Genomic DNA, 17,874 nt, shown 5'->3' on the forward strand with positions numbered 1-17,874 from the left:
AGAAGTCTTCCTGGAGGAGGGGCCCCTGGCAAGAGAGTTGCCCTTAGTTACTGCTGTGGGGTGCACACCAGCTGCCCGGAGCTCAGAGCCGAGGCCTGCACAGTCGCCTTCTCCCTGCTGGACCGACACGGGCCGAGCCTTCGTGAACCAGCCCCGCATCAGCCACCGACCCAGACGTGGTCGGATGTGGTCACAGAGGTGATCTGCAGTGGCTCCTGGCTTCAGACAAGCCTGAGCCGGCAGGGATTGAGGGGCTGGCCCTGTTGTGGCCAGGCGGGGGGCCATCTCCTGAGGGGGTGAAAGGAGCAGACCCACCTGCCTTTCGGCCTCCCCCCTGGCGGGGACAGGGGTGCAGCGGGTGGGGGATGCCGCCACCCTCGGGGCCAACTCATGAGGTTTCTGGAGGGCTGGAGAGCCAGCACGGGGGTCTCCAGACTCCTCATATCCCAAAGGAAATGTCATCTGACTTCTAGAACTTAGCCCAAGGTGGGGCAGGGACTCATGATAACAAAGCCAGCACGTGTCAGGTACTGCACCCCTGCATTAGAGATCTCATGTCTGCCCGCACGGCATCCGGTGAAGGAGGGACAGCGGCTCTGCGGTAGAGGTGTGCAAACCGAGGCGGCCTGTGAGTCCTGGATCCCAGGGAGCCTACCAGAGCCTGAGCTCGTTGCTATAGTGCTCACGTGTGCCGTCAGTGACCTCCAGCTCTGGGTCACGGAGTCTGCCCCATGTGTCAGCTCCCTGACTCCTCACCCCCGCACATGCAGTGCAGGTGCCTTCACTGGCCCCGTTTTACAGATGGGGACACAGAGGCCCAGAAGGGAAAGAACCCCGAAGGGGCCTGATAGGCTTGGAAGGCATTGGTGGCAGGCGGAGGCGGGGACAGCAGCCCCAGTTTGGGCAAGTCCTGCGGTGCCTTGCAAGGCAGCCAACAGGTGGCGCTGCTCAGGGCCAGTCGTGGGCACTAAGGGAGTCAGAAGTGGCCCCTGCGCTCCCTCGTTTGCATGAGCAGAAGACGACGATGGGGTACGGCAAACACTTTCACCGGGGAGCCCCAGGGACAGTCCCTAGCCAGCGTGGGAAGGTCAGGGAGGGCTTCTCAGCACCAGTGACACCCAGTGTGAATCCAGATGGGTGGCCCATTTCCATCCACACAGCCGGGGAGATGGTCCTACATAAGCCACAGCGGACCTTCCCGCCACCGAGAAGAGATTCTGTTCCCACTCATGAGTTGGCCTCACCTGGGCTCTCCCATCCCTTTGGCTAACTGTAAAACTGGAACTCTGCCAACGAGTGGTTCCCCTGCGTCTTCGCAGAGTGGCAGGTCAGAGCCTAGGGTTGGCTGAGACCTGGGCCAACGTGGAGCCAAGGAAGGCCAGACCTGTGCATTCTAGAAGAGCTGCCTCGTGGGATTTCTACCTAGAATCAGGTTTACAGCCGGTGCCCGAGAATATCTCCCTTCCGCCTGTCTGCCTCCACCCAGCCCAGCACCAGCCCTTCAAGAGTTCTTGTCTGTCCCTGTGGGTCTAGGTTTCTGCTGGCAGGAATTGAGATGTGATGACTAGAGCTTCAGCAGCCATTTTGGGTTCCCAAATGGATCAGCCCTGCTGAGGCCCTGCCCTTTGTCCCCCGTCGCCCCTTTCAAGGACACTGAGGCAAGGGAGCTCATGTTTATGCAGCACTGGCAATGTACCAGGTGCTATGCCTCATGGTTTGTATGTATTATTTCTTCCCACCCACCCCATGAGGTAAGTATGACTAATTCTAATTGGGTAACTTGCCTATGAAAGTGTTTTGGGCCATATATAGAACATAATAGTTAGAAGTCACATATGCTGATCCCTCAAAGTGCTGGGCCCTTGAACTCTTGTAGTAGACTTTCAAGGTAGGTGTCCTGATTCATTTTACAGATGGAGAAGCTGGAGTTCAGGACATTGTAAGGACTCATCCAGTTACTAGTAAGAGAAAGCTGAGGCTGGAGCCCCTGTTTCTCTGATGCCAAGCTTAAGTTCTTTCTAGTGCCTTGCAGCCAGTAATGTCCACCCTCTGTGGGAAGACACTGCCCCCCTTGACCTCCACCCTGAACCCAAGGATCTAAAAAGTCCCTCACATGCGTGTGTACGTGTCTGTGTTCACTGAACACTGTTTAAGAGCATTTGTGAAGAAAAGAACGTGGGGCGCCTGGCTGGCACTGGCGGTTGAGTGTCCGACTCTTGGTTTCGGCTCAGGTCAAGATCTCAGGGTCGTGAGATTGCGCCCCGTGTCAGGCTTTGCACTCGGCATGGAGTCTGCTTGAGGTTCTCTCTCCCTCTTCCTCCTCTGCCCCTCCTGCTTGGGTTGTCTCTTTCTCTCTCTCTCAAATAAATAAATCTTAAAAAAAAAAAAAAAGGAAGAAAGGAGAAGTCAGCAGGCTCTGGTTATGAGAAAGTAACAAAACCGTACAGGGAATTGTCTTTTTGCGTTCTTGAAAACTCATTTGAATAGCTCAGTGTGATTTGTGATTCAAATGGAAATGCAGATGTTATCAACTGAGCCTTTGTGTGGTTCCCTAAGTGTCCCCAGTGTTTCCCCCCCACCCTTCTTTCTAAACAAAAAGGAATGTTCTGTCTTGCACTTGCCTCTGGCACTAAAGCAGACCCTGTGGACTGAGTGTTGGGGGGGGGGGCGCGTTGGTGGCGGGAGCTCTTGGCTGCATTTAGGGAGCAGATCTGAGCTGAGCAGACCGTCCAGGCGTCATCTCACGCCCGAGCCCCATGTGGCTTTGCTCTTCACGTGTCGTGTCATTAAGCAAACCACCGTCCCTCTCTGGACATGGCTTTCCTCTTTGGTAAACTGGCAGTGGTTTTCAAAGCTCCCCTCCCCAGCTCATTTCTGCGAAGAGAACAGGCCCAGATTTAAAACCCAACTCTGACGCGTCCTAGCTATTTGACCTCAGGCAACCTAGCTATATGACCTTAACCTCTCCAAGGCTCGATTCCTTCAGCTCTAGTCAGCAGCTAATACCTGTCAACAGACTGTATCCAATAAATTCATCTACAAGGTATTAAGGACATACTACGCGTGGGGCATTGTCCATGATCACCATGAGGCATCGGACGTTCTCAGTCTCCCCTACTTTTCACCCACTGACACATCCCAGCACAAAATGGGGTATCTCTATTCTTTGAGGAAGAAGGTAGGCCTTTCTGAGTTCTCAACTTTGTCTTAATGATGATTCCTGCCCCCAAAGGACCCAGATTTTATAGAGAAACATCCTTCACCTTTATTTAATGAACTCTGGAGTGGCCCAGAGCCCAGAGGCTTCCCACCCCACTCGATTTGAGAGTCGCTGAGAGCTGGAGTCCTGGCGTTGGTGACCGGGTGGCTGAGGCTGCTGAGGGAGAGCGTGAGGCCCGAGAACTCAGCTGGGGTCTCTGGGGAGGGCAGGGCTCTGACCACCACCCCACAGGCCCTCACTCACTGTCCTCCTGCAGGTCAGCGGCCACTTGGACTATGCCAAGCAGATGGACGTCATCCTGAAGACTGTGGGCATCCCCACCAAGCCAGGCTGGGATGAAACAGGGCTCCTGCTGGCTCCCAGCAATCTGCCCCAAGGGCAGCATCACCAGGCAGCAGCCGCCGCCTCATCAGACAAGACCACACCCGGAGACAACCCCAAACTGGCCATATCTACCGACCCTAGCCAAGCCCAGGCACCAACGGGGCTGGACCAGTGTGAAGGAACCTCCCTTCCTGCCGCTGCCAGCCCGGCTGAGAGCCCCAAGATGTGCAACCACGGCATGGGCCCCAACCCACTGGGCTGCCCCGATTGTGCCAGCGAGACCCAGGGGCCTTGCTCAGGGCTGGACTGACCATGGAAGGGGACTTGAGCTGCCTTCCCAGGTTCCTCCATGTAGCACTCCCTTACCCCTCCACCAGCTGCCCCACGTGGGCTTGGAATTCCCACCAGTGCCTTTCCCAAGCTGAAGGCTCTGGGACCTAAAAGAAAGGAACTGGAAGGAGGGGAGTTAAAAATAGACAGCTTTCCCTCCCCAAGGAAGCAAGGCCAGAGCCCTGCAGAGACAACCAGCACAGTTTAGAGCCCTAGGACTCTATCAGCCTTGGGCTTCCTGTATTTCAGGCCACAGCTGTGGGGGCTGGCCAGCCATCTGGGGGCCCAGGGGGCTCCCCCAGCCCCAGTAAATCCAGGTAGATGCCTGTTCCTCCATCCACATGCCAGGGCTGCCCGCCAGCCCACAAGCACCACTGATACACCTACAGAGCAGGTGCAGGTGGGGAGCCAGCAGCTGACTGCTCTAAGGATGTGCAATCAGATGGCCTGTACAGTCGTGCAGGCTGTGCACTGCAGAACCCCAGGAGCATGGACCACATGGATGTGATGTGAAGGGTCTTCCCAGTTGTGCTATGTGGCACCCTGGATGTAAGTGTCACAGCATGGTGAATATATGCTGAGTCAGCATGCACTATGGGTGGGAAGTGGGCCCAGTGACAAGGATAAATTACACAGGGGAAGGATTTTCTGAAGCAGGAAGGGGAGATAATGCTTATAATAAATAATAATTGAGAATTTAGGACAGAGTGCTTATATGGACTGTCTCAGCTGACCCTACCAATAACCTGATGAGGCGCTGCTATTATCTTCGTGTTACTGAAGGTTCTTAAGACCCAGAGACGTTAGTTAACCTGCTCAAGGTCACACAGCTGGTCAGTCTCAGACTCCAGAGCCCGGCTCTCAGCCACTGTATCTGTATCCCCGGGAGCCTCTTCCTGGGTTCCTTCCACTGTCCTTGAATGAGAGGCCAGAGATGGTCCTCTTCCATTGTGCAGACGGGGAAGCCAGGGCCCAGGCAGAGGAAGTATTGACAAGCTCCGAGCAGGGCGGGGGAGGCAGCTTGGTGGAGGACTGCAGAAGGAACTAGAATATTAGAGCTGAATGGGTCCCCACGTGTGTGTGTGTTTGCTTGTTCATTCAACAAATATTTATAGAACTGCTTCTGCCAGTCCAGACAGCTCATGTTGCCCAGGGTCTCATCCCATTTCACCAGCTGCTTCTCCAACCCCGGGGCCCCTCAGGCAAATCCAGTCCACACCACGGTCACTGCCTCAGCTAGTGTTTATTAAGAGTCCACACAGGCAGGCCTGGGGCAGAGGGGAAGCCCCAACAAGCACCACGGCCCCTCTGTGGCCAGTGACTGGGGCCAGAGTTGAATCTAATCAGCACCAAGGAGAGCACCAGGCCACGGTGGAGGGCTCCCTGGGAGTTTGGGGTGATGGATCTGGGGGGCCTCAGACTGAAAAGGACCTTATGGCAGGTAAACTGTGGGAACCAAGAGTCCCCCTCAAAAGCGACCCAGGTCCCTATGCTAGGGTTCACCAACGTGCCTGAGGGCAGCAACCCACACCAACTTCTTGCACTCCACTCTGCGTTCCTGAGCAGGCTCCAGTCCTGTTTCCCTGACTGACCCAGGCAATGCCAGGAGGAGGTGGGGCCCTGGACTGATGTATCCCCATCAGCTGGTTCCCTTCCGGGCCCAAGGAAGTCCAGGATGGAGGGAGACCTATTCCTGGTGCTGAGCAAGAAACTACCAGCTCCCGCTTTGCCCTCCAGGAGAGACGGTGCAGCAGCCTGGGAGTGGGGATGGGAGTCCCGCCCAGCATCCAGAGCAAGAAGCTGGGGAGCCACAGGCAGTCAGGTGGTGGGATCTGGGCCAGGCCTGAAGAGGAGGAGGGAAATGGGAAAAACAGTGGGAACAAACAGCCCATTCTGGCCCACAGCGAGAGGCCACGGGGGCTGGATGTCCGGGAGTTGTGACAATGGCAGGTACCACCTACAGCACTACTTGTGGGAGCTGGGTAGTCTGTACGTGCTCTCCTAATTCTCGTGACACCCTATGATCAGGCATTGTTACCCCCACTTTGTACATGGAACACCAGGCTCAGAAAGGTTAAGGGACCTGTGCAAGAGCTGGTGAGTACTGGAGCGGAGATTCAAATTTCTGTTTTCCTGACTTCCAGGTCAGGTTCTGTGCGGCACCACGCACAACCCACCCACCCCGCCCCGAGACACTGTCCCGACTAAACACAGATCATCCTCACAGTTAAAGATCATCCAAGCCTGCACGTCTCAAACTACACTGTGCACACAGTTCACGGGGGGCTCCGGCTAACATAAAAGTTCTGACGCAGCAGCTCTTGGGGGGCAAGGGTGTGCATTTGTTACAAACTCCAGGGAGGTGACACAAATGCTGGTGGCCCGAGGACTACACTTTGAGGAATGGGGGAGCCAGCCCAGCCCTCATCCACCTCTGCAGACAGAGGCATCCCTCCCCTGCACTCTCATGAAATGTCAAAGATGATTGTCTTCACCCTAAGTTGAACCGAGAAGTCCTTTTCCCCTCTGCCAGAGTCCCCCAGACACCTCCACACACACGCACAGGTTTTACTCAGCAGTGGGGCATCCTGGAGAAAACCGTCTGAACCAGCTGTTCTCCCCCCGGGGGGGAGTGGGGGCTGGCTTAGTGCCCCCACTGACCCTCTGAGGGCTCCCAGGATACCTGCAGCCTCCCAGCCTTAGCCAAGAGCTGGTCCAAGGCCTTGGGGACTTAGTTCTATCCAGTACAGCTCCCCACCGACCAGCTCCAAGCCCAGGTCGGTTCGTGGGAGCCCCAAGTGGACGGAGCTGCAGCTGGGACTCCACGGGATCGATGTTGAAGAAACTGACCACCGCGGCAGCCCTGGCCAAGGCTGGGGGCTCCCGGCGGGGCCTCTCTAGGCAGCAGGGGCTGGGCCGTGCTTTGCAGGCCAGAGGAGCCACCAGAAGCTGAGCCCGAGTCAGAATTGGAGTCAGGTGGCTGGGGCAGGGGCAGCACGTGCTGCAGGCTCAGGCCCGGCCGGGGGCCGCTGTGAGAGGTTCGCATAGAGGGCGAGGCGAGGCTGGCGTGGCGCTCCCCAAGGCAGCGGGAACATGGCAGGAACCTGCCCAGGGCCCGCTTGAAGTCCCGCATGAAGAGTGGGTAGATGATGGGGTTCATGGTGCTGTTACAGTAACCCAGCCACGTGAGAACATCGAAGAGTTCTGGGGAGATGCAGTCGCACACAGCCTGGAGAGATGGTGTACGTCATGCTTGGTCCCGGAACAGGGTCACAGACCACCCCAGCCAGCATGGATGGGAGAGGCACCACAAACACATATGCCCTGAGAGGCAGCCCACCCTCCTATTATCCCCATGTCTGGGCTGGGGTGCAGGTTGGGGCCTCCCCAGCGAGGCCTGGGCCCACCTGCCCCCTGTGGTGGCATTACCTGGGCTATGTTGGCCACAAAGAAGGGCAGCCAGGTCACAAAGAACATGCCCAACAGGATGCCCAGTGTCAGGCTGGCCTTCAAGGCCTTCCTGCTGTGCTTGGTGGCCAGACGTCTGCTATCAGCTGACTCCATCCCCGGGCGTGGGGTCCTGGGTACCTGTGGAAGGAAGGCCACATCCATAAGTTACCTGAGGAAGAGCCCCAGTCTGATCTTGATCCCAGCCACAGACTAAGCCTCAATCCTAATTCTAGACTGAGCCTTAGTGCCAGCAATAAACTGAGCCCTTCTGATCCTTGACGGAGGCCCAGCTATATAGCCCTAGGCTCCCCAACAGCAGAACTGAACTTGACTCCAGAGCAAACCTTGATCCTGGCTCTAAACCACACACCGACATCAGCAAGAAACCAAGCCCTGCTCAGGGTCCCAGACTGGGCCCGGATAGTTGCCATAGATTGAGACCTATGTAACCAAGGTCTCAAACGGAGCCACGACCCTAGAGAGCACTGATCCCAACCTTAGCCCAGACTGTGGCTTGAGTTCAGCAAAAGACTGAGCCCTGACCCTGGCCGTGCACTGAGCCCTAACCCTGACAGGAGGAGCTTTAGGAAGGATAGTAGGACAAAGCCAACACTATCAGTTCAGGGGAGCCCCTGCCCACCACGCCAAGGACAACACTCAGTACAAGTCAACACATGTGGCCACGAGCCCCAGCACCACACAAAGCATTTGACCCTTCAACAACTAGTTGCAATTAAACCGTACTTGACAAAAGAGGCCATGCCACTGCCCAGGGCATGGCAATCTCTTCATAGATTGCCCTCATATACGGGAGTAACGATTTTGCCTGCACCATTACCCTTACATGACACAGAATACGGTTCTTTTCTGAAAACACATGCACAGAGTAAATGTTTGCAATAAATCCATTTTAGACTCCTAGGGGTGCTAGTGACCTTGGCATTGTACAACTCAAATTACACTGTGAACTGACAGACATCTTCATTCCCAAACGTTGACCTCAAGAGCTAGAGCACGGGGAAGAAAAGAAGGAGAAAGGAGCTTCCCCCAGCAGCCGTCGAAGGGGACGCAGGCATGAGGAGGTTAGAATTTGAGTTTGCTGGGGCGCCTGGGTGGCTCCGTGGGTTAAAGCCTCTGCCTTCGGCTCAGGTCATGATCCCGGGGTCCTGGGATGGAGCCCCACATCGGGCTCTCTGCTCGGCAGGGAGCCTGATTTCTCCTCTCTCTCTCTGCCTGCCTCTCTGCCTACTTGTGATCTCTGTCTGTCAAATAAATAAATAAAATCTTTTTTAAAAAAAAAGACACTTATAAAAGAAAAAAAGAATTTGAGTTTTCAGACTGGTGACCAGCAATCCCAAAACACTAAAAAGCTCTGAACTAGACGATCCTTCTCACCAGCTCTTGCCTCAAATTTTTCGACCTCCTGAGCTCACTGAGAATCCAATGCAATCTACAAAACATTTCCCCAGAAAACAAAAACATATAAATTGTTACACATGCACACACAGAGAAGGAAGAAACATCCCATAATTCCAGTGGGCTCAGAGACCACCTTGAGGCCCAGCCACGAAACCCCCAATGCCCATGAAAGCTGGGACATAGAAGCCCCCCTCTAAAGTGCATGTTGTAATCAATTTGGATTTTCATAAACCAGTTTTATACAAAGTGAGACCAACTTACATTTATAATTTAAGTAAATACCAGTATGCCAAGGTATGCACAGTTCATTGAACTATGTAAAGGTCGTGTGTGTAGCCTGGGACCATGCCTGGCCTTCAGAAGCAAGGGATTCCTCTACTCTTTTTCTTTCTTTCTCCTTCCTTCCTTCCTTTCCTTTCTTTTCCTTTCTTTCTTACCCTTCCTTCTTTCTTTTCTTTTCTCTTTCTTTCTTTCTAAGATTTTTAAGTAATCTTGGGGCATCTGGGTGGCTCAGTGGGTTAAGCCTCTGCCTTTGGCTCAGGTCATGATCTCAGGGTCCTGGGATCGAGCCCCACATCAAGCTCTCTGCTCAGCAGGGAGCCTGCTTTACCCCTCTCTCTCTGCCTGCCTCTCTGCCTACTTATGATCTCTCTCTCTCTCTCTCTCTCTCTCTCTCTGTCAAATAAATAAGTAAAATCTTAAACAAAAAAGATTTTTAAGTAATCTCTACACCCAACGTGGAACTCAAACTCACAGCCCCAAACTCACAGTTGCAAGCTCCTCCAACTGAGCCAGCCAGGTGTCCCTCCTCCAACATTTCCTAAACTGTAGGAGAGCCCAGCTTAGCTCTTGAGGGAGCCAGAGGTGGGCTGAGTACAGAGTAATTGAAAAAGTCAGAAGGAGGCAGGAAGGGAACCAGATTTCCAGGCAACCCTCGCAGATGCAAAGGGGGTGGAGGAGGCAAAGCCAAGAAGATGTGTTAGTCCTGGGAGCACCAAAGCCAAACCCCCACCCGGCTCTGGCGCAGAGAGGCCCCCTTTCAGCTCTGCCCATCTCTCCCTGCCTCCCCAGGGCGTCCAGACTTTGGTGTCCTGTCCATGGTGCTGAAAGCCCAGGTAGATGCTATCTATCTTTAAGATCAAGGAGTCTAGAAGGGCGGTGGGCAGGAGGGGGGAGATGAAGCACATTGCAACTCCCACCTCTCAGTATGTTTATCCAGGTGAAATCTGGTTATATGAATACCGAGGACAAATTCACAAAGCACAGCCTAAGAGAAGCCTTTGATTTCTCCCCTCCGTCTTGGTGGGGCCGCCTTGTGCGGAGGCAAGAGCTGGACTTGTAAGACAAGTGATCTGGCTTCAAGTCATGCCTCTACCACTTACTCGCTCTGTGATCTTGAGACAGTCTCTGTTTCCACATCTGTAAAATGGGAAAAACAATACTCAGCTTGTGGAGTCGTTGCGAGGCTTTGGATAATAAATGCATGCACAGTGCCTGACACAGAGTTAAGTGCTACATACACAGCAGCCCTGAGGTCGGTTCAGTGCTGTGTGTTGGAAGCTGGGGGAATTTTGAGCACCCTCAGGAGCCCCATCCTTCTGCTAGCAGTTCAGGCTCCCCAAAGCAGCACAGATGTCAGGACAAACGCTCTGACTCACCATGCTGTAACTAGGGAGGGGAAAAGGCTCTGCTCTTCTCTTTCATTGTCTCCTTTTCTCCCTCCCAGGGTAGACTCTGTATGGCTCCTGTGGCCCCACCATGGTCAGCCTGGAGAGCTTCCTGCTTCCCCCAAAGATCTGCCATGCTCTCACATTGCTGCCATCGATGGGGACAGATGATAGGAAAAGAAGGAGCCACCATCTCCAGAGCAGCCACTCATGCCGGTACACCCTGACCTCTGGCAACCTGGTTGGGGCAAGAGACAGCCCTGATCTTGTCAGAGCTCTAGGGCACTGGGGAACTGAGACACTGGAGAGATATCTGGGTGGGAGGCAATCACTGGGAAGGGAGCTCCAGAGAAGGAATTAAAGATGGCCTCACGTTCCCTCTCTAGGAATCTTCCTGGGAAAAACCTGGGTTTTTCTTTCTCTTCTCCCCAAAGACTTGACCCAAGAACACAGGCAGAAGGGAAGAGAGAAGGAAACCAAGGCTCAGAGAGGATAGGGGACCTTCCCCAGGTCACACTGTCCCAGCACAAGGTCTCAAAGCAAAGCACCCCAAGTGACCCCAATCAGCACTTTGTCTGCATTTAGGGAGCACTACTGTGTGTCAGCATCGGATCTCCATCATGCCATTCAGCCTTGACATGAGGTAGGTATTAGTATCCCCATTTTGCCGATAAGGTTCAGAGAGGCAAAAGAACTTCCAGCAGCCACACAGCAGATAAGGGTTGAGTTGGGATTCAAAGTCATTCCTAGCTCCAGAAATTGCATTCCTAGCTCCAGAAATTGCTTGCACACGGAGGGTTACAGAAACTCCAGCACGGTCACAGAGGCCCTCATGGAGCAGAGGCCAGTGGCAGCCGCTGGCCTCACCCTGAGGTCTAGCTCATGCCAGCTGCAACTGCCCACTTCTCTCTGCCCTCGCGGCCATGTGCTGTTGTTTGCACACCCCTACCACTGCTGAGGGCAGCCGCCTGGGTGACAGGCTGGCAGTGCCTCCCCAGGAGGCAGTCCCACAGACAGGTTCCCCATGCAATAAATACCCAAGTACATCTGTACGCTCAGCATACACGGACATGTGTATGGCAACACTATTCCTGGAAAAAACTGGAAACAGCCAAAATGTGCACAGAAAGATGGCGGTTAAATAAACCATGGTACCTTCCCATTATAGATGACACACAGATGTTTCCAAGAACATAATCAGTCAAATGACAAGACCTCCAAGACACAATATCAATATTAAGTGGTAATGGCAAGTTGCAAAATAACAGGTACAACAGGGCTCCATTTACTTTAAAAATACCCAAAACAGGGGCGCCTGGGTGGCTCAGTCGGTTAAGCATCTGCCTTCAGCTCGGGTCATGATCCCAGAATCATGGGATCAAGCCCCGTGTCAGGGTCCGTGCTCAGCGGGGAGCCTGCTTCTCCCTCTCCCCAGCTTGTACGCCTGCAAGCTCTCGCTCGCTCTCTCTCAAATAAATAAATAAATAAAATCTTTAAAAAATATTTTTAAGTAAAAAAATAAAAAAAAATACACAAAGCACTAAGCATAAACAAACATGGAAAAACACACACACACAAAGGAGTGGAAAGACACATCCTAAATCAGTAAGAGGGACGCCTGGGTGGCTCAGTTGGTTAAGTGGCAGCCTTCGGCTCAGGTCATGATCCCAGCGTCCTGGGATCGAGTCCCCCATCGGGCTTCTTGCTCGGCGGGGAGCCTGCTTCTCCCTCTGCCTCTGCCTACCACTCTGTCTGCCTGTGCTCGCTCGCTCTCTCTCTCTCTAACAAATAAATAAATTTAAAAAAACAATTTTTTTTAATCTAAATCAGTAAGAATGTCCCTAGGAATCGAAGGTGACTGGGTGGGACTTGGGAGGGTCTTTCACTTTATCTCTATAGCTGGATATTTTTAAAATTTTTTATCTATTTTTTTAAGTAGGTTCTACACTCAACATGGGGCTTGAACCCACGACCCCAAGATCAAGAGCCACATGGTCTATCAACTGAGCCAGCCAGGCACCCTGTGAATTTTTATTTTAAAGTGTATTTATGTATTCCCCTGTATAGTTCAAAATTTTTATAATCACCTACTTGTAGTGTGAGGGTTCTAAGACAGACTCTGGAGCCAGACGGTCTGGTTTCAAATCCTGGCTCTGTTACTAACTGGCTGTGTGACCCCAGGTAAGGAGTTTCACCTCTCTGTGCCTCAGCTTTCTCATCTGTAAAATGGCCATCACAGGGGCATCCGCCCCACAGGGTTGTAGTAAGGACTAGCGAAAGTAGCATGCACAGAGTCAGCTGATTGGAGCCTGGCACACAGTAAGCCCCTTGGAAGTGTCAGCCAGCATTTCTGTTGTTAGAGTCCAGCTCAGCTCTTTGATTCTGGTGATGATGCTGTTATTGGCAGCAACGGAGGTTTTTTTTTTTTTTTTTTTCCCTAAAGAGACTCAGAGGGATGATTTCTCCAGAACCACATATCTCACCACCAAGAGGAAAGGGGAGGAACAAACACATGCCAAGCACCTAGTGTGTGCCAGGCTGACATACGTTATCTCACCGGTTCTTCAAACAGCCCCAAGTCATAAGTGGCATTGCCCCTGGGGTCGCGGGAGCTGAGTGGCTTGTCCAAAGTCATCAGCAGTGCTGGAAGCAGGATTTGAACCCCTGACCAGCCGGATGCCCAAGCTCCTACAGCCAGCTCTGGCTGCCCCGGGCCCCCTTGTTCCCATCAGCAGCCAAGTCTGCCATGCTCAGCCTTGCTCCTCTGTCGGCCTCTCCCCAGCTCAGCCCCCTCCTCCCCCTCTGAGATATTTCTGTGATCACAGCCTCCTCTGAGGAGGAGGAAGGACAGCGATGGAAGGGAAGACAGATCGCTAAGACAAAGTGATGTGGAGTTGGGTGAGGGAGGGTGGAAAAGGCTGGCGGAGGAGGAGAGGGGGAGAAACTGATGGAGAGAAGGGGGAGAGGCAGATGGGAGGACGTAGAAGGCGGAGAAGAAGGCGAGGGGGCCCTGGAGGGGAGAAGGGTGGGAGAAGGGGAGGAAGATGATGTGCAGAGGAAGGCAGCGGGTAAAGGGCTCCAGACCAAAGGCACAGGTCCTGACACAGAGACAAAGAGGCTGGGGAGGCAAACACCCGGCAGACCTCCTTCTCCCCTGCTGCTCTCTCCATCGCTGACCTCCCACACTGGTCCCTCCCGAGGACGAGCAGCGTCCCGCCCCGGCACAGATCTCTGCATGTCTCTCTCTCCCTCTCCCCCCTACACTGGCAGCATCTCACTCACTCTGCAACCACTCTCCCCATGCCCTGCTTTTCATCCCAGCCCAGCCTCTGCTCAGCTGGCAGTGAGACCCCTACCTCACAGCCGCAGGGCCAGGAAGGCCTGGCTGAGACCGCTGAGCTAACCAGTGGCTTCTGAAAAGCCGGTTCACACAACTAGGCCGATGTGGGGGGTGGGAGGAGAGATGAAAATACTCGAGCCTGCTCAGTTACCATGTCCTCAAACCCAGAGGAGCTGGGGCTTCAGAAACCCATGTGCCCCCACCCCTCCCCTGCGGAGAAGCTAGCAGCCGGACTGGGGAAGGGAGCTCAGGGCTAAGTAGGGCTGAGGACTGGAGGAAAGGGGTCCAATGCACCCCAAGTTTTGTTCATTTTCACCGGTTCCTTTAGTCCAGGCACTGGAGCCTCCCACTGCCCAGCTGGAAGCCTAGACTCTGGGACAGGCCAGCTTGGGTGGGAGGAAAGGGGTCGTGACCCAGGAAAATGGAGTAGAGGCCATGTTCCAGAAACAAAATCCCAAAATGCAGGCAGTTGAGCAGACAATAAAGAAAGCAGGCGTACAGGAGGCTGGCTAAGAAGCTGAGTGGTTGGGAAGTGGTGGGGTCAGACCCCTCCCCTCTCTCGGAACCCCAGTCTCGCCATCTGCCCCATGGGGATGATGGTGGGTGTTTGGGGGACAAGCTTAGCCCGGTGTCAGCACACGGCAGGCACAGAGAAACTGTGGGACTGCGGCAGTCAGCACCCTGGGGCTCCGGGCCACAGTCTCAGGTCCAAACCTGGCACCAGCCAGTTAGCCTCAGGGACAGAAATTGTGTCGCGGGTACCACTGGCACGGAGAATCCAGACCCGTCCCACCCCAACCTCACCAAGAACAGCTACCTCCTCACATCCTTGGTTACTCGCGCAGAGCTCCCCGAGGCACGGGAGCATAAGATGACCCGTAACAGAACTCAGTGACAGAGCGAGAACATGAGACTTTTCCAGCACTCTCCCAGCTCCTTTTCTGGTTGTGTCAAGAGAAAGTGGGTGTTGACGCCGCTCAGTCTTTAACAACCCGCTAGCACCAAAGAGAAAGCGGGCACGGGGCTGGGCCCCTCGGACCTCCCCTCCGAACTCCAGCAACACAGCTGGGGTTCCTGACCGCTACGCGGCTGCTGTCTTTACGACCACCTTCTGTTTATGGCCAAGGTACCGAGTTTCCATTTCCGGAAGAGATAAGAAGGGTCCTTTCTAAACAAAGGCATGGAAGGAAAAAGATAAGTGAGGTCGTGGAGAGAAATATGCAAAATACAGAAGAAGGGAGCTGCCTGAGGCGCGTGGGTGGGTGGAGAGAATGCACAAAGTCCCACGTGGTTCCAGATGCCTCCAGTTTGAAACGCTCCTTTACAAGAACCCAGGGAGAGAGGGTGCACGGCCCAGCGCGGCCTTCCTACTGCTTGAGAACCAAGTGAGAGTCACAGCCACCTGCTGGGATTCAGGAATGTTCTCCAGTGCGCACAGACGGAGGGAGGGAGCAGGACTGCAGCCATGACCTCCAGTCCACTGAAGGCGTTTCTCCCTGGTTGATAGGGCAGGTGCAACTCCAGGCCGCAGGGCCTGGGGGGGTCAGGCAAGCTGCTCCCAGGGCCTGCCTTTCAGCCCCCGTCCACGCAAACCCCAGGTACCCCCATCCTGCAGGAGGCTCCTCCCCCTGGGACTACATCAGGACCGGAGAGGCCCTCAGGACGTTCCTCGGGGCCTGCCGCCTAATTCTCTGCGCCTCAGGCCTGGTCAAGCTAAAGCCCCATTCCTTGGGGGCTTAGAACAATGGACAGTAAGACTCGGGTGCCATATGGCCCGAGTGACAAGAGCAGACAACCCCACTCCAGACACCGCAGGGCCTTAGCATTCACAAGTCATTAGTGAGCAGCCAGGATGTACAGTGGGGATCAAAACCACCCCAGATGCACCCGGCTTACACTCTCGTGGGGGAGGTAGACAATGACCAAGTCAACACACAAACCTGCGGTTGGAGTAGAGAATAACAGGGTGAGGGAGCTTAGACGGTCTGCAGACAGGGTGGTCAGGGACAGACGCTAGGAAGAGGGGACCTGTGAGCTGAAAAGGAGGCAGGCAGGACACCCCCCGGGGGGAAGAGCCGGCCAGGCAGAGGGAACAGCGATGCCAAGTCCTGGACACCGACGGCAGTCTGGTGCCTTCCAGAAACATCAGAAGGGCTGGTGCAGAGGAAGAGAGGGCAAGGGGAGGAGGTGAAGCTGGAAAGTTTGGCAGGGGCACACTCCCAGGCCAGATGCCGACAGGGGTCTCCGCTTTTATCTTAAGAGAGACAGGACCACTTCTGTTTTGTCAAGCGCTGGCTCCCGGGCAGAGAGCAGACCGGAGTGAGTCTAGAGTGGAAGCAGGGGAAGCCGGGAGGAGACTAGTGACGGCTTCCAGGAAAGAAGCAATGGTGGGCTGCTGGAGGGGGGTGGCCTTGGAGGTGGGGCGTGTTCGGGAGGACAGCACCAACAGGCCTTGATAATGAACCCCATGAGCATGAGGGCGAGAAATTATTCCTAAGTTTCTGCGGGGTGATGCCCTGATGGTGCCATTTGCCATGATGGGAAAGACAGGGGGAGGAGCAGGTGGGGAGGGGGGGGACACCCAGAATTCCCTTGGCCCATGTTACCTTCTCGAAGCCAGCCCCGCATGCTGGCGGAGCTGTCCTGGGGACAGTCAGCACTGAGTCTAGAGGGCAGTAGAGTCGTGTGTGTTGGAAATGGCCACTTGGAGGTCACCAGCAAGTGTATATATTAAGTGATGGATGCCCTGTGGGCACCCAGCGGCTGCTCATTGCTCTCCATCCCCCAAGCCCGGGTCTCCCTGCGCGTCCCAGGTACCTGCAGCGTCTCCAAGGCCTGGCCGGCGGCACCGGTCGTGAGTGAGGCCACCTGGACCGCCTGCTTGCGCGCCGCCAGCAGGATCCTGCAGTAGGTGTAGCAGATGGCGCCCGAGGGCAGGAAGAAGGTGAGGCCCGACGCCACGAGGACAAAGGGCAGGCTGGCCAGCAGGCGGCACTGGCCCGGGGCAGGGGCCCGCGCGCGACCCAGCTGGTGCCAGCCCAGCAGCAGGGGCAGGAAGGAAGCGAGCGCGGCCAGGCTCCAGGCGCCCAGGACGAGCCCCAGGGCGCGCGGCGGCGTCATGCGCAGCTTGTAGCTCAGCGGCGAGAGGATGAGCAGGTAGCGGTCCAGGCTGATGAGGCAGAGGTTGAGGATGGAGGCGCTGCAGCACATCACGTCGAAGGCGGCCCAGAGCAGGCAGAGGCCGCGCGCCAGCACCCAGCGCCCGTACAGCGCGTTCAGCATGGCGGGCGGCATCACCACCAGCCCCACCATCAGGTCCGACGTGAAGAGCGACACCAGGAAGAAGTTGGACGTGTTGCGCAGCGCCGGCTGCGTGCAGATGAGCGCGATGAGCAGCGAGTTGGCCGCCGCCGTCAGCACGATGACCACGCACAGCGCGGCCGCCACCCAGCCGCTGCCCGCGGGGTGCGACGGCGGCCCCGACCCCCAGTCCGGGGTGCTGTGGTTGGCGGGGCCGGGCTCGGGGACCATGGGGACGGGGGGCGGGGGGCGGAGGGCGAGGACGCCAGGCCCGAGGGGGGTCCGGAGGACGAGGTGGGATGGGCGGGAGGCCTGAGGGAGGGGCCTGAGCAGAGGCTGGGTGGGCGTCGTCGGTGAGAACGGACCGCCACCAGGGGTCAGGTGGGAAGAGAGGGACAGGGGCAACGAGCCAAGGAAGATGGAAAGGGGTTATATGGTGCGAGGAGGGGACACGGAGCAAACGGTAGGGGTTTGGAAGCGGGTACCTGATGAGGTGCAGAGTCCCGAGAGGGAGCGGGCGGGAAGTCAGGGACGGCCGGTGACTGGGAGGTTGAACGGGAGGGGACAGAGCCCCCTAGAGGGGAGGGCGGGATGGGAGGGGCGGGGACGCGTGCCTGGGGCGGGGACCTGAGGAGCCGGGAGCCGGGACGAACGAGCGCGCTCAGCAGGAGGCAGCCCCCTCCGCGGCCGGTGGCTGTACCGGGGCGCTAGGTTGGGAGCCGCGGTCACTAGGGGTGGCAGGGCGGGGGCCGGCCAGCCACAGCGAAGCCCTCGGTGGAGAAAGCAGGTCTCCGAACCGACGCAGAGGCAGCCCGGACTTGGGC

The 17,874-nt window shown here is 55.8% G+C and overlaps 2 protein-coding genes across 3 annotated transcripts in view; one reads left to right on the top strand and one right to left on the bottom strand.

Moving 5' to 3' along the window:
- TMCO4 (transmembrane and coiled-coil domains 4) overlaps positions 1 to 4,946 on the top strand; it is an 86,556-nt gene extending 81,610 nt beyond the window's left edge. For both annotated transcript variants that reach the window (XM_080802052.1, XM_080802053.1), the window contains one exon: positions 3,477 to 4,946. In XM_080802052.1, the coding sequence (XP_080658178.1) occupies positions 3,477 to 3,854 (378 nt within the window). In that variant the 3' untranslated portion in view covers positions 3,855 to 4,946. The remainder of the gene's footprint in view (positions 1 to 3,476) is intronic.
- Positions 4,120 to 17,281, bottom strand: HTR6 (5-hydroxytryptamine receptor 6; the record flags this gene model as incomplete). Its single annotated transcript, XM_080801736.1, is given in 6 exon segments — positions 4,120 to 4,257; positions 5,590 to 5,717; positions 6,637 to 6,763; positions 6,765 to 7,103; positions 7,304 to 7,462; positions 16,568 to 17,281. Coding segments are annotated over 6 exon segments (1,605 nt in total).
- Between the last annotated feature and the right edge of the window lie 593 nt (positions 17,282 to 17,874).

This window comes from Martes martes, assembly GCF_963455335.1.
Source record: "Martes martes genome assembly, chromosome: 4".
NCBI classification, from domain to species: domain Eukaryota; kingdom Metazoa; phylum Chordata; class Mammalia; order Carnivora; family Mustelidae; genus Martes; species Martes martes.